This window comes from Falco cherrug, chromosome 7 (assembly GCF_023634085.1).
Source record: "Falco cherrug isolate bFalChe1 chromosome 7, bFalChe1.pri, whole genome shotgun sequence".
Taxonomy (NCBI): Eukaryota; Metazoa; Chordata; class Aves; order Falconiformes; family Falconidae; genus Falco; species Falco cherrug.
In genome coordinates, this window is record NC_073703.1 from 72,714,508 (window position 1) to 72,731,569 (window position 17,062).

The 17,062-nt window shown below is 42.8% G+C and overlaps 1 protein-coding gene across 1 annotated transcript in view; it reads right to left on the reverse strand.

The window, feature by feature from the left end:
• EHD4 (EH domain containing 4) overlaps positions 1-17,062 on the reverse strand; it is a 30,975-nt gene extending 13,913 nt beyond the window's left edge. The window contains exons 1-3 of the mRNA XM_055715038.1: positions 16,760-17,062; positions 9,622-9,798; positions 4,772-4,869 (exon numbers count right to left, since the gene is read on the reverse strand). Of these exons, the coding sequence (XP_055571013.1) occupies positions 4,772-4,869; positions 9,622-9,798; positions 16,760-16,992 (508 nt within the window). The 5' untranslated portion in view covers positions 16,993-17,062. The remainder of the gene's footprint in view (positions 1-4,771; positions 4,870-9,621; positions 9,799-16,759) is intronic.

The window sequence follows — 17,062 nt, forward strand, 5'->3', positions numbered from 1 at the left end:
ATCAGTAACAGGCTGGGCAGAGACTAGGGGAGAACAAAAGGAAACAATGTGGGAGAGATAAAAAGTTGGAGAGAAACTGCATGTGATTACCAGCCCTTAACACTGATGAAAGCAATGATGACGAGCCTACATGTGTCATTAGCACAGGGCAAAGTACCAGCCCCATACAGGACAGACACCAGTCACACTCAAAGCTACAGCTCTGCCGCTGTGCAGTACTAGCGTGGGTCAATTTTATGTGCCAGTTAGTAATAAAGATTTAAACAAACAGCAGGCTTTCCCTTGTGGGTGCAAGGTGAATAATTTCAGACTTGCCCTAACACCATCTCCCAAAGCCTTTGCAACTCAGAAAGCAGTATGTGCTCCACCCATCCTCTCTGAGCTCAGACAGTATGTCCAGTTCTTCCACCCCTGGGGCTGGCACAGGAGAGAGGTGCACCTCACGTGAATGCTGCGATGAGGGGCCTCCAAGCTCAGAGAACAGTACCCACTTTACCAGATGAATCAGGTGGGCAGAGCTCTGGGGTGATCCCACCTGCCACTGCTGTCTACAAACCAACCAACCACAGACACAACACACAATTCAGACGTGCACAAGAGCAGCCTTTCCCCCCTGCCTGACCTGCGGTTCTTCTAATGCTTTGCCACAGGTGAGTGTCTAAACTTCCCAGTCCTTCAAAAGGAGCTCAGTCCCACACAGAAAGATGCACTTTTTGCTGTCCAGGGTGAAAGTTTCCAGTTCCATTAATGAAAGCCTGTCTCAGTCCAGCACTCCTGGATAATACTCTTACTGCACTCCTGTTGGTAAAGTAATCCAAAGGAGAATGTGGTGTCCCACTGCAGGGGAAAGCCTGATACAGTGCTGCAGCTACATACATCACCTTACTTAAACCATGACATTTTCACAAGCCAGACTGAACTGAGAAAATTACCTGTATTTGAGTAACTCTAGTTCTAAAAATACAAGCTAACCATATCCTCCATTCTCTTCTGAGCTTTCTCCATATTTCTTAAAACCCTTGCATTCATGCCACTCAATCATGAACCAACCTCCCCTCTCCTTTCTAAAAGCAGTTCCTCCCTGCACCCTGCCAGACATTGCTGCTGCTTCCTCCTCTCCTTACGCTCATTGTTCCTTCCAAATCTTGCAGACCACACGCACATTTCTGTTTGACGTGGGCTTTGTGAATGTCAGCAGTGATGCTGCAGAAGCAGCATAGGGATGGGCATTGTCTGACTGGGGACAATGCTGGCACACGTCTGCACATTCCCCTCCGGCCACTGACGCAGCCCCCTGGACTGACAGGCAGGAAGCTTCTGGCACATCCTCCTGCCGGCAACATGAGCAGGAAAGGTGCATCAAGAGAGACAGCTTTGAATGTCGCACTCTGTATATTTTTGACCCTTCAGAAAGCGATCAACTCCTTCATCCAGAGCCTGGATGCTTTCCAGAGTTATAAATAAAATACACCGGGAAGTGGTGGATATACTGTATTTTTTACATGGTCCCTTTACTGTTTTCCTGCATTTTAAAACTGAAAGTTAACACATGGGATTCCTTTCTTGATCTCAGAAGGCTTCATCTTACTCCTAGTGATAGCTGTCAAATTCTGTCATTATACAGGTGTAATGTCCATTCATAGGTGAATAGGTAAGCAGTTGCTCATGGCAAGATGGAAAAAACCCACAAACAGCAAAGAGTGAAGGTTTTACACTGAGGGCCTGTAATGTTATTCTTCCATCAAACACATTAAAACACCACCAGTAAGAAGCTGCTGCTCACAAATGTTAGAAATAAGATAAACTTCTAGAAAGGTATTTTAAAAACTCAAATATGACCAGACACCAATAATATGCAGAATAGAAAGCATCTAAGAATACTTATCAGGTGTTATTCAATGTCATATTCCATTACTGGATTATGAAAAAAATCTCACCTTGTATATACTATTTAGAAAACAGCAGCAAGATTCGTAAGAAAAAAAAAAAAGTTTAAGAAAGAAATAGAAAGAAACCAAAAGCTTAAAAAGCCTACTGAACTATAAAATTTTGAAATAAAAAATTGTGAAACTGTCTGAAATAAATTCTGAAGAATCATTCCGTATATTTAGAGCTTTCCTAGCAAGCACAGAAAAGCATCCCTGTGTTTAAGTCTGTAATTGTCTTCACAGTGAAAGGCAATGGCAGTTCCCATAGCAAAGCACACCAGCTGCAACCTTTTTCAGTGAGAAGTTGCCAGTCAATTTAAGGGGTAACAGCACACAATTTGTAGGAAAAAAAAAGAAGCTTTGCTGGACCAAAGAACCTTCTCTGACAGAGACATATTTAGGGACAGCAGAAAACATCTTGTAGAATCCTGCTTACATTTGCACGCAGTGATGTAAAAAGTAATCAATGCAATTCAAACTTCAAAACATGCTAAACTAGACTTCTAGCATAAATATGTTAAAGTCAGTTCAGACTCCTGCAGGAAGCAGGTCACACAGGCCTCGCTGTGTGCAGCACTGCAGGACAAGTCATGTCTGTACTCCACAAAGCCACCTGTATGGAAACTACACAAGCAGACCAGAAGTCATGTACAGGAAATGTATCTGACTATGCAGTATTTCAGACATGGGTGAGCACAGTACTGCCTAATCATAACAGCGTGTAACAGGTCAATACAGTGACTTGTAGGTACTTCAGGTATGCTGATGCCCAAGTATATGAAACCTTAAACCTCGGCAGCAGTTGTCCTGCAAGCCCATGACAGAGACAACAGTGCTCTAAAGCTGACGCCCAAAACCTTATTTATGGTACAACCACACTGCTTAAAGCTAACAGCATACAGGACAGCCACACCTGTGATGAAAGATCTACACCAAGTTACGTATTCAAGACAACCTTCAGTACATTGGAAAAAAATTCATGGAATGCAATCTAGTCAATTTAAAGCCCATGAAACAGGTGAGAGTTTGAGGTTATCACTGAGCACTTGTCAACTTAGGTTAAAATCCACCATATCAAAGGCCAGGCCAGCTAGGCCATAGAAACAATTGATAAGGCACAAACAATCAAGAAACACAATTTCTGAACAATAAAGGAACAGCAGTCATATGTTTTGTTAAGTCACGAGAGCTATTCTAGATAGCAGTGAAGAGCCACAGTCCCTTAAGGAATGCAGGGCTACCAGTGAAACATTGTCTGGAGCGAAACACAACTCTGTCCCACACGTCAAGGCTGGGACTTCCGCAGCAATCCCTAATGGTGTTGAATTTTGTCACGCAATTGTTCACTTTTTCAGCAGCATATTTAATATGATGCTTTAGTTTCCTGCTTATTTCCTGTTTGTTTCCATGCTGTTCCAAAAGTGGTAACAGATTCTTGAATGCTGCCCAGCATTATTTTCCCTTGATTTAACAAGCAGAGAGGGGGAAAGATGTGGATTTCAGCTCCCTTTTCCTCCACCAAGAAAAACTAAGCACAATGGAGAAGTAGGAGATTTAAGACATCTCTGATTTTAGCAGACACTCTGTGTTACCTGCATCTTAAATTTTTTTTAATTTCTTAAGAGAAGATTTTTCAGGATTAAAGATCATCAGTTACACAGTTGTTTATTAGTGCCTAGAAATAAGAGTGCCAACATGCAGTGTTTGTTTTACTGATCTGGTTGAACAACATTCAGGCCTTTGATTGCACAGATGTTGAGCACATCTCTACTAGTTCACCAATATATCACATACAGGAAAACACAGGTTTCTTGCCATGATGAACACCTTGCCTGACTGTAAGAGCAATAAAGAGGACAAAAGACTCACATTCTGTCACTAAACAAAGAATCCAGAAACATCCAGTAGGCCAGTTTACTAATCAAGCACAGTTTACATTACAGTCCTAAGAAGTTAGTCTCTTAGTCTGTCAGTGCAATGTAAAGACAAGACTGTGCTTGCACAGGTACCATATATGGCACTCATTCTCAAAAATCCCAGGTGTGATATGTTAAAGAACTGATTATTTCCCCTCCCACAGATGTGAAACACCCATTTCCATTCTTAAGCAAAGGTCTGGAAACATAGGGCAGCATAAACCACATACTGGATCACTACGATTTACAACTTCACAGAAATCTCTTGACATGCACTTAAATGCAGCTGAAGGAAATAAGAAGTTATTTACATTACACTGTTTCAATAGTTTCTCAAAGACGGGTTAATTTCTTAAAACAGCACATTAAAAACAGTGTTCAGTTCATTGTAGCATTTTTGATTTATTGAATATTCTCATTCCCTCCTCCTCCTGCTACCTTAACTCTTTTGACTGAAAATTATATTATGGCATGACCAAGCAACCTTAAGAAGCAACACTAGCAGCTGTGCCTACAATAAAAGCAACTTTCTTATAGATCAACCCCCTCAGTTTTTAAACTTGACCAGCTTGAAGAGCTATAGCTATCATGGAGCATTTCTTCATTAGCTTCAATAGTATACATCAGAGTCTTTGTGGAAAGCAATTAAAATGATGGAAATAAGGATTTTTCTCAACAGACCATGCAACCATAAACATTTGCAGCCATAGCAGGACAATAAAAATCCCACCCCCCAGTTTTCAAGAGAAAAAATTCCAAACCCTACATCCAGCCTTAAAACATGGGTCTAACAGGCCTTGTAGTAAGAAAGTTTGGGGCACACCACCACTCAATACCACTAAAACAGGCCCCCAACAGATTAGGATGATGACTTGTCCCATACAGCAAAAATAGCAAGCTCAGTTATTTGCAAGCCCTGCAACTCACCTCTGCTGATGCGCTGCTTCTCTCCAGAAAGAATGCCAGGGCTGTCAATGATACTGATGCTCTTCAGTACCTGGTTAGGTAACTGGGAACACATGAACCTGCAGGAAAGGAGGAGAAAAAAACCAACATTAACAAGAGCTCTAGCTCACATGCAAACTGTCCCTTGAGAGCTCCCCTTTATGTACCTGCTTTTAGAAAGACTTGAGTGAGATTTAAAGAAAAAATAATAAAATTCTGACATCCTACTGAACCCATATGTCCAGTAACTGTTTTTGTTTAAGAAAACAAAATGTAAACAGACAGCTTCTCACAAAAAACAAATCACAGGAAAATCCTGTAGAGCCACATGTCTAAGTGCTGATAAAAGTCCAAATTTTGCAAGAGCCAACAACACGGGCCATATACGCTGCATTAAAAAGACTCCATAAAACAAATGTTTTGCTCAGACCAAAATTAGTATACACAAGAAACAACTCTTCATGTACAACAGCTTTTGCCCAAATTTGAAGAGATTTGAAGGACAAAGGAAGCAAGGCAGAAAGCCACACTGACAGCACGTTTGTACTCCAGCCCCTGGCAGTCACCCTCCGAGCCACCCCCACCTCTGACCTGCCAACCTCCCAGGCAGAGCTCGTGAAAGGACCGAAAACAACCACACTTCTCCCACAAACCTAGCAAAAGCGTTCATACCGCCAGAGCCAGCAGTTCAAATTACGTACAGCATGCCCTAAACAATAACCTTCTGGCTCTGTGGCGGGAGGCATATTCAGTGGTAGTGTTATGAAAAACAATTCACAAGGGCTCACAGTGCCGTGCAGAACACCTCAGGCACTAAATCTGAGCAACTCTGATGCTCCTAGGATAGCTCATGACTGAAGACCTTGCCCTCCCTTCATCATGAGCTGCCTGCAGGAGATTTGCATAAGCCTTAATCGCCTGACCTGGCAGGAGCTGAAGGCCCTCCCGGGGGGGCACAAGATGGCCGCCCCTCCTCGCGCTGCAGAAGGCCTGTTACCTCCAGCGAGAGGGCATCACAGCAGCAGGTCCTAGCCATGCCAAAGCAAACTTCAAGAGCAGCAATAATCTGAGTTTGGAAGAGTTCAGACAGTCAAATATGGCATAGAAAAGGAAGATACATCAAAATTCGGAAGCTGCTGTGGGACGGTTAATGACCCAGCTGATTCAAAGGAAATCAGGAAGAGTAAAATAATCCTTACACCTCGCTTCATCTTGTTTTTCAGGTGACCTTGTAGCAATGAGCCTGAACAAAAGCACACAGCATCCCATCTTGGGTACAAAAGAACAGCAGCATCAGCTACACCTCTCCCTTAAACCCGGGGTGGAGTAGGTGGGGAAGCAGCAGCCATCTCGGCCTGATTAAACCTGAGGGTACATAAACAGTACTCTCCTTTTGGGGTGTTGTTTTTGGTTTGGTTTTTTATTTGTTTCTTAGTGGAACACCAGGTGTAGAAAATACCGCGCATCTGAAGCAAACTCTTCCACTAAGGCTTATTTTTTACTAGCTTAAGAGATGCTTCCGAAAGAGCAGTGAGGTACTATTGAGTAAAATGAAGTTTTTTGAACTTTCCAAAACCTAAAGGAGACACTACGTTAAAGCAAACACATTTTCTGGAAGTATAGTGGATATGCATAAGGGACAAAGAAAATACATTTGACCATGTCAACCATTACCAAAATAACACATCACTAGTAGGTACAACATGAAGTAGCTTTCATAAATTTGGAAGTGTGAAGGCTGGATTTTCACATATGTTTTTTTCTTATCACTTTATTACAACCCTAGAAAGCCCAGTGCTTGTTTAGTATCACTGAGATGCTTCTAGACCTATCTTATAGGAAGACGGGCACCATTATCTCAGCTGAACAATACGGCAGTATTTTCCCTTTGCATCCAATTATGCATCACCAGAACTGGGACAGCTGGAAAAGACAGTGTAAGAAAAGAACTACAGGCCTCAGAATGTAAAGAAAATGCAGTCTCCGCAGCAGTCGCTAGTGGCAAAGGGAGGAGGAAAGTATATAGGAAAAGGAAATAAAATAGAAGGATAAACTCAGAATTACCTGGCTGTAGCTTTTAGAATATATCCATGATGTAAAGACAACACATCGGTTAAAAAAAAATATCTTACATCAAACTAATATTTCAGACAACTTAAAACTGTAATCCTAGCTGTATTTGAATATCTCTTTTTGACATTGAGACTTGGCTCTGACCCACTACTTCCTGTATGACCTGCATAAAGTGTCATTTTAAGTGCTGCATCATCAAAAGATAAACTACATACTGCCTACCTAAATGACAACAGACCTTAACAGAAAACGCATTACAAAAATAATTGTGTGAATGAGATCACTGTAACTGCTTGTGACACATTAGACCTTTGATCCTGTCATGTTTTTCATGTTACGATAAAACGATTGTTAGAGAAAATGAGCAATAATAGTCTATCCTTGCAAAAATTAGTTACATTGTTTGCAAAAATGAAATCAACAACCTTGTAATCATCTTGATTTTATATTATTTTTTTAGATTAACTTTAGATGACTCAAAGACTCTAGTAAAAATTTATACTCCTTTTTGTGTCCATTCAGATACCCATTGGAATAGAGCAGGACCACGAGTTTCTTCTCAGCAGCACCAACTTATTTCTGTGATCTTCTGGTATGCTGCAATATTCTTTTGTCACTTTAACTAGCATCCAAGGGCACACTAGGTCCTGTCCCTGCCTCCTTCACCCCCTGCTTTCCTTAAAAGTACTCAGGAGAAGTAAGAGACAAGTTTCTACACTCAGGAGCCTTACAGAGACATCTATCACAAACAGTGAGATACAGGAGAAAATACGAAGGGGTCATGGGAAAAAAAAAAAAAGAGGCAAGGTAACATCAATAAATTAGTACAGCTAATTAGTAAGTACAAGCCTTGATGGGTGCTACTGTTTTTAGTTTCTCCATTACCTCAGTCACTATTTCCTTTCATGTTACATTTAGATGAAAAGGTCACCAAACTTTGCAGTCTAAGCATCCATAGCCTTAAATTCTTCCATAAAGCAAAACACTAGGATTGGGAAATAATAATAATAAAAAAAAGTGGGGGCGTGAAAGAAAGCGCGTAGGGAAAAATCTATTAACACAGGAGTGAAAAATGTAATATTGGGTATAAAGGATTTTCTGCATGCCAAATGAGAGGAGACAAAGTAAAATATGTAGTACGATTGCAGGTAAGAACAGGGCAAGGTAACTCAAAGATACTGAACTGAAGTCCAAGATATCTTCAACTAGGTGAAGTTGGAAAGAAAAGGAGCTAACAATTTTTTAAAAAGCAGCAGTATGATCAGAGTGGCAGACCGAGGGTGATGCTAGGGAAATATAAGCACCTAGATCTCCATTGCAAAACTAAGGAGTGAATGTGACTGTTGGGGAAGATCAGGCCGCTCACAGCACTGCAATACAACAGCATCACAGTCACCACAAGAACTGGAATAATTTAGGCAGTTATTTTGGATGTACATCTTTTTAGCTAGCAAATTATCTTGCTTGCCTAAGATTCAGGACCTGACACAAATAGCTAGACAGATGATTTAGCCAAAAAAATTATGCGCATGCCATTCATCCAAACACAGCATTATTACATGTTGCGTGTAAGTACTTGAATATTGTGCAAAATACGATTTACAGTACAATTACATTAACTTTGTGCACAGAGCACAATGGTGGGAAAAGAGAAACAGAATAATGATTGGCGGACAGGACTTCACCAACAATCTCACAGAAAGGGATCATGGACCACAAAATTATTAATTAAAATGGGACTTGGCTGCAGCTTCCCACAGTACATATGCCTATCTCTCAGCAAAGTGATAGCCAAGCCAACTATAAGCAGCTACGAACTTTCTTCTGTGAATAAGCACAGCAAGAGATAAGACTTGATGAACTTTTAACACATATGCCAGTGTTTATCAGCCAAACAGGAAAGTTTATTGTTAAAAGAGAACCAATTTAGATTAATTGGCTTAGAAAGACAGGCCTCTCTGTCAAATACAGGAAAAAAACAAGCGGATTTCTCACACAATGTGAACAAAGTTATTAATAACTTTTAACTGGAAATATTTAGCCTGCTACTTAAGTTACCTACAGCAGAACTCATGGCTTCTGAACAACTCTTCCCTTTTTTGCAAATATGCGGTAGCCATTCAGAAACTAAGACTATCATCCTGGTCTATGGGACTGCGTGAAGACAAGCCAGTCAATATTTAACACTTAACAGTTGAGTATGTATTTATGCAGAAGGCGTATTCAAATACTCTCCATTCTTCTAGACCTTTTTACATATCCCAGCAATTCACAATTTTAAAGAGCTATACCAAGACCTCTGGTGATACCAGCAGAAAGGAACAAGACAGCAAAGGGAAAATATTTTTTGCCTTATTTTGGACAGTAGTTTTTAATAATAGTACTCATCTATCAGTTTTATTGAGCAGGAGAATTTGTGCCCAAACTGATCCTAAGTTCCAGCTAGTGTAATGCCTTATAAACAAGTCAGCTGGTGGAGCATTTCAGCAATTCTCTGTGAACTGCTTTTAACAATGATTTTCTGTTCAGATAACTGAATATATCTGTGGTAGTGCTACCACACCCTAGTACTGCCTTTTTTTTATTTTATTTTTTATTTACATGAACTGCCACCACTCCTGCTTGTGTTTGAATATTTACTCTATGCTGTGCACAACAAATACAGTAGAAAAAGCTTAGTAAAAAACCTTGATGCTTGGAGATGGTATCAAGCAGAAATTTAAACATAAAAATCATGACAGCAAGCAAACAGATCTCACCTGTTCAGGAAAGCATTTCCAAAGCGGCTAAGTTTGCGGAATGGCTTCTTAGGATCAACAACTAGGGCATTTCCAGGAATGCTTCCTTCTGAATCTCCATACATCACAGCAATAAAAGAATCCGTGGTGGGCTCTGGACCGATCCGCATTCCTGGAAAGTCTTGTTCAAGCAGGTATCTAAAGATGGGGAAAACGTAAAGTAACAGAATGAATGACTGGGAACTATGGCAAAAGCAAATACCTGTAATTCGCTTGAAAATACTCAAGGATACACACACTTTAGAATAATAAAAGTACAATTTTCCTGCATTACATTAACTGGGTGGGAGAACAAAAGAACTGAATTTCAGTTTTTGATCCCAGTGCTGTAGTTTACACTACAAGACACTGCTGCTTTTGTGTGTGTTACCAAGCCTACGCAAGTGCTGCCGATACTAAAAAAGGAGCGGTTTGAAACAGCACATGAGCAGCATCAGTTTGCTGACAGATCGAACCCTTTGATTAACTCAGTATGCTATTTACTAGTTTCAACTCATCTTACCCAGGCAGAGATAAGACAGTTATGAGATAATACAGTTAAATCTGTTTGGGAGTGAGGAAAGGATTTTTTCCTTTTGACTTGCATATCAAAAAGTAATTGTTAACTTAAGTCAGACCTGCAGAACTTGACACCTAACAGTAAAGTACTTCCAAGACGCACTGAGTCAGGCAGCGCTGCACCAACAGAAACCATTTTGCATCTCCCTTTGATTAGTCCACTCAGATGCAGAGAGCACATACTCACAGGGCCAAGTCTGATACACCAAGCCTTAACTTTCCAGACAACAAGGTCTCAAATGAAGGACAATGTATTTAAATGCTAAAGCTTAATGGAACCAGAGCATGTATGTACAGAAAAAGACTGCCTGCATCCCTTCCTGGATGGCAAGTGAGAAGCAAAAGCAGCCCCAAGCCTCCAGCTTACAACGCTCCTGCAGCCTACACTATGGTAACTGCCACTTTTCAAAAACAGCAGCAGACAACCCAGCTGAACTTGAAAGTTTGGGGGCAAGTTTTTCCTGAAAAAATATTTTTCTCTCCTCTTTTTAAGAAAAACGAGTGCTACTGTCCTCATTCACAACAGCACCATCTTGAAAATGTTCACCTCAAAACTAAGACCAAATTGTTTTCAAGTATGCTGTAGTGTGACATTACATGGAGCATTAAAATTCTCGAATAAAGTTCTCTCATACTTAACTGATTCCATGGGTTCCATGTCATCCTGGAGTTCTTAAGAACTCCTCACAATTTTAACCAACTATAATTTACTTTTTTACATAATCAAAGCTGGATTTAAATGAGAATTCTTCTTCAGGCACAGGTGATGGTCCTGCATCCAATGACAGCACATCTATATTAACATCAGTCTTTGAGTAATAGGTTTGTTCTGGCCCTTAATCCAACAGCTCTATGCCTGTTCTGCTGTCATTTCGTAAACCAGTATTGATTTGAGAGGACTTGCAGACTACTGTTGCTGCAAAAAACATTCTGCAAATTGTCTTTAAATTCAGTGCCCAAACATTCACAGACTTTATAGATCAGGGCACAGAAGCTGAATTTAAGGAACTAAATACACACTACACATTTCAAAGATCGTTTTCCACTAGCCTTAGCAAACTGGCTCCCATCAGCTCAACCTATGATCTGGGAGACTTAAAGCATAGAACAGTTACTTACGTGAGATTTCCTGCAGTTTTCTACTTCCAAACAATTTTTTTAAAAAAGCCAATGCTAAAAACTGTGAGAAAGGAGGCACATAAGAACAGTCATGCCAGAACATGCCAAAGTCAATTTGTTCTACTTACAGAATAAGCTGTACCTAGTACACAGTAAGAGGGAAATAACACTAGCCTCTCCCCAAAAGCAAAAAAAAACAAACCACCATGGGTCTGCTGAACAATGCAACGGCCACCTCATCCTATGAAGTAGATCATGTAACAAAATGAAGACAAAACTGTTTTGACAGCTCAGCAGTTGACCCCTTTACGCATGGAAACCCAGGGCTTTCAGGTGTTACAGCAAACAGCTGAACTCCCCAACACTCAGAAGTGTGCTCCTGCCTCCTGATGGAACACCACAGCAGACTAGAGCCCTCTCGAACAGGATCCAAAAGCCAACTCTCAAGAGCCACTACTGTTTGCAGACTGGACTTATCCACAGCATTGTTTTTGAAAGATCAGTTATACTTTTATCTTCCAAAATAAGATTATTTTTTTTAACTTGCCAAGATAAAACACTCCAAAGTCTCTCAATTCTACTCTTCCTCACTGCCCATCTTTTAAAAGGGAAAGTATCTCTAAGATACTGGTAACCAAGTTATTTTCTTGACAGGAATGGTCATTCCCACACTTCTGCTGACAGAGGCAGCAATTCATAAGGTGGCAACCCATATGACAAGAAGTTCCCAGAGCAGCAAGAAAGAACACTGTACTGAATCAAATGCACACAAGAGAAGTTCCAGAACTCAGGTCACAGAAAACTACCTGATGGGACCTGAATGCAGGATAAGACACCTCCACGCTAACAGGGTAATTGCTATCCATCATAAGCTTGTGAACCTGCCAGGCATAGCTATGGACATTCAGTGGTGGTGGCCTTTTAGATGGCTGAAAAAAAAAAATAATCTCACGGGGTACTCATGAAGTTGCTGCACATGTATTACCTGCAGAATTTACAAACAGTTGGATGTATGGAACACCTTTCAGTACTTCCAACATCTGTATTTTCAGCTCAGAACCCGAAGTATAAATTCAGATTTGCTCGTTATTGAAATGACTAAACAAGAACAAAGCACTACTGAACTGCAATGAACTTCCAAGTTATTGTCACAGATGCAGCTTCAAAAACCAGGCGCTCATAGCGGTGACACCCCAGGAAGGCAAGATCTCCTTCAAAGCGCTGAGCTCCCCCCAGCCCCAAACAGTCACAGTACTGAGCCTGGTACAGCTATTCAACAGACACAGGAAACACTTTGCAAGGCAGGTATTTTCCATTAAGACTGCCTCACAGTTGCATACCAACAATCAGCACAGACTAAAATAAACCCTAGTTCTTGAGCAGTGGTTTTACAAGCTGTATTGTACTTCCTCTCAGCCTGAAAATACCAGTTTCACTTAGCCACACAGAAGGGGTGAGCAGTTTTCTGTAAACTGAAAAGCTGCAAAGATTTTTGTACAGTATGCTATATTAACATAGGAAAATACCTGGATTTTCAGCGGGGAGAGAGTTCAAAAAGGTTCACAGGAAGAATGCTCAAAAATAGCAAACGTCCCAAAGACAGTCTGGATCAAACAGCAGACATCCTGTTGACTGTCTCCCTTTGTTTTCACCTGGGGGCTATAACCTTTCTGCTTTGCCAATAAACATTCATCTACCTTCCTTTGCAAGATGTATAGCCAGACTATAGGAAACTGGTTTACAAAGCGCCAGAAATAGCAAAGATTACTCACAGTTGCGGATACCAGTAATCATATCTTAAGTCTAAGTGCTTTCGCTAAGCCATACTAAAGCATAAACACAGGTGAGCCAGACAGAGCGGCACTGCACAGGGACACCCCGTGATGCACTGGGAGACAAACCCGGGTCTCCTTTCACAGGGCTGCTCACCTCCTTACTACATATGCACCCAAATCCTCCACACTATTGTTTTTTTAAACGCAACAAAACTAGCTGATGTTTGCTTTCGTGTAAGAATTCTGCTCCAAATAAATAAAACTTTCACACAGGGCTAGTAACAAAGAAGTTCCAGCCTTCACCCAAAGAAACCGAGGGACATTTTCCCCCCTGAAGAAAGAGGTGCAGCCATACAAAAGGGTGTTTTCACAACACCCAGCTCAGGCCGAGTTAAACAGAAGGAAGTTTACCATTTTAACCTCTGAATAATACCTGTGAGCAAAGTAAAAGCACAGCCTGGCAAGCTGAGGAATTCACTTCTGTTTTTCCTCATCTTGGTAAGCTCTTTTTAAAAAGAAGTCAGTCTCTCACACTTTTAAAATAGAAAAGTTATTACCCAGTAAAAAAGTATTAGACTAGAAGTTTAATTCAGTGTTAAAAGGAAAGAAAAAGGTCAGCAACTACAGACTCACTGGTACCGACCAGCTCCTATCTCTTTTTCATACGCTAGAATTCTCCTCTCCTGTCCCTCCTTTCCCTGCTTCTTGCCCTAAAGCAGCCAGGAGAACTGAAAGAATTATAGAAGTTGCAAGGCCAAGCAGCTCACATGCAAAATAAGTATCTGGCCTCCCACCCCATTAAAAACAATCAGACAAGTATTAACATTTGGGCCTGGATTTGTCTGTTTGAAGTGTCAGCATTGTCAAATGCATGAATAACATATCACCACTCTCCACCTTAGAGAAACCCCGGCCAGTTTCACTACACTGTTCCAAGTGCAAAGAGGATAAACACTGTAAAGTGAAAAAACAGAAGAGCTGCTGGAAACCTGGAAGCGTTTGTTTGCATATCTTAATCCCTAGGGACATTCACTCATTGCTAGATCAGTGTTTTCCATGAAGACTTAGTGGAAGGAACTGGGTGGATGTGGATGTGTCAGAGGTATGAAAATGTGAAGCTCTCACGATAACGTCTAAATCAAAGTAAATCCCAAGTGAGTTGTTTGTCAACTAAACAGAATTGTTATGTTCACACATAAACTCAACAGTGAACACTTAAGCAGCTCTAGTATGTCCCCCTGACTATGAAAAGGAGAAATGTGGAACAAAAAGCACTTTTAAGATTTAAAATAATGACTGCTTGTTAAAAGGCTACTGGGGAAGGAATCCCTATAGTCCAACTTCATTCTAAGAAAAACTATCTACAATAAACCTGAATTATAGCAATCTTGAGAGTGCATACATTTTTCCCATGGGAAATTGAGCCTACCAGAGGGGAAATTTATTTGCTGCTGACCTGGATCCTGTAATTTTTTTCCTCATATCCCCTCCTAAGTCTCGCCTTCAGCATACAACCACTTCCCTTTTTCTGCTTTTCTTTTTCTCCTCTAAACTGGATTTTGAGGAACAGTCACTGTGACACTATTGTCTAAGTTGCTGCCCGTCTTGAATAGAGTATTTTCTCATGCTGATTCAGCCAATTATTATCTATTCTATAGCAAACACTGATGTAATGAATGTTCATCGTGGTGCGGTCAGACCGCAGTCCTTTAGAAGCAGTAACCACTGTTCTACTACTGAATGCAGCTCAACAGTCAGCTCCTGTCTTCTCTGATACCTAACAAGGGGTTAAACCACTCTGCAATCTACAGAAAATGGGGACAGGAGAACGGGGTAAGTGTGTGAAGGGAAGGGCACATCACGGTAGAAGTCACCTCCTCCATTCAGTCAGGTATTTTAATAAAATGCATGAGAAAACGTCTTTGAAAGCTTGATCTCTGTCAAATTTGTGTGGGCATCTTCGACCAACAGTGACCAGTGCTAAAAAAAAAGCTGGAAATAGCTGTGATAAGCGAAACTTCTTTTCTCATTCAGACGGTACATTATTGTCGGTCAACGTGATTGGCTCAGTATTTTATGGTTAAGGGGATAACAAGTTACTCACAAAGCAACAGTACCGAAAATACATCTAAGGCACTGCAAGGAATAACATTTCTAAGCACAATATGGACAAAAAGGACAAATATGGACAACTGTAAAGGACAGAAAACTTGGATGTATCAAGAACATGCATTCTCATCCAAGGCAAACTCTTGCAGGAGGGGAAAAACGTTCAGATGAATTGCCAATGCCACAGCAGCGGACAGGCAGCTACGGATTTGGGACCCTTCTGCCTCTGTAACACCCGTGCCCTCGCTGCCTCTGTAAGCCAGGTAACAACGCTTATCTGGAAACATATACGGACGAACAAAGCAAATGTAGTTTCAGAAAAGAAAACGAATCAGCATGGCTACAGAAACATTAGGAAAATCCACATCACTCTCCCCACTGACACATGCTTTCTTGTGACTACCTCTGGGGATCGTGAAACTGAGGTTCTTTTCCTTTAGTTACAGCCCAATTTCTGTTTTTAAAATAGTTCTCTGAGGGAAACCACTTTAACTTCAGGAATTCAGCAATAATCAGTACAGAACCAAGTTCAACTTCAAGCTTTCAATTAGCTAGTTGTAAAACCAGAAAAGAAACACCATTAGCTCTGCAAACAGTTGAAAGCTCTCAGGTGAGTGAGGGTAAACACGGGGGGGGGGGGGGGGAAGGTGGCAAGCCTTTTGCACTGCAAAACGAAAGCTGTGTTTGGGCAAGGCTCCCCATAACCTTTGGAGCCGAAAGAGAAACACTGTAAAATTTACAGAAGAACTGTAATGAGCTTCAGATATGAGGTCAAAATTTGGTCCAAGTGATCACTCAGTATCTTTTGCAGAGTTTTGAGTAACTTGAGGCTGATGATTAAGGGGTAGATGAGAGGCAAACACTCTCAAATACGTGCAAAATAGTCACAAAGCTCCTAACACCCGAGGCACGCTTCAGCCCCCTGAAATCGGTCAGTAACAAACTGGGCAAGAAGGAAGCCGGGACGGAGAAAATCCTGCAACAGCAGCAGCGGCGTGAAGTTGCCATATTAGTGATACTGCTGGTTGGCGGCACTTGTCGGGGGGGGGGGGGGGGGGGGGGGGCGGCAGGAGGACCGCCCAGATACCGTGTGGTTTTTTGCCCAAAATTGTCGTCGCGTTTCTCTCCTGCCTTCACATCCAACCGACGCACTGGACTAGTTTTGGGAAAGAAGGGGGAAAGAAGGTTCGGCGGTCGCGGCAGCCACGCCGTTTCGGCGGAGGGCCCGCTCCCCCGGCAGCGGCCGAGGCGTTTCCACGCAGCGAGGCGGGCGGAAGCAGCCGCCCAGGCTGCGCTTCCCGCCGGGGCGCCGGCCCGGCAGAACCCGCTCGCCCGGAAGGTGCCGGCAGCCGGGGGCGCGGCGCACACCCGCGGCCCAGCGCGGGGGCTCCGGCACCGGCCCCGCTCGCCGCGGGGGGCACGGGCGCGTCCCCGCCGCCGCGGCTGCCGGGCAGCGCTCCGGCCGCTCGGCGCTCCCGGGCGGGGGGCCGGCGGGCGTTCCGCGGGAGGGGGCGCGGGGCTGCGGCGGGGTCGCTCACCGGATGAACGTCGTCTTGCCGGTGCTGTACTGCCCCACCAGCAGCACCATGGGCTTGTTCTCGAAGTCGGCCTCCTCCAGGGCGGGCGAGTGGAAGTCATGGAACCGGTAGTGCTCCTCCAGCGGCAGCAGCTTGCGGAGGTAGAGGTCCCGCAGCCCCCCGGTCACCGTCTGCACCACGTCGCCGCCGCCGCGCTCCCGCCCGCCGCCCTGCCGCCCCAGCCAGCTGAACATCCCGCCGCCGCCGCCAGCGCCCGCCGCACTGCCGCCGCGGGCACGCAGCCGGGCCGGGCCGGGCGGGGCG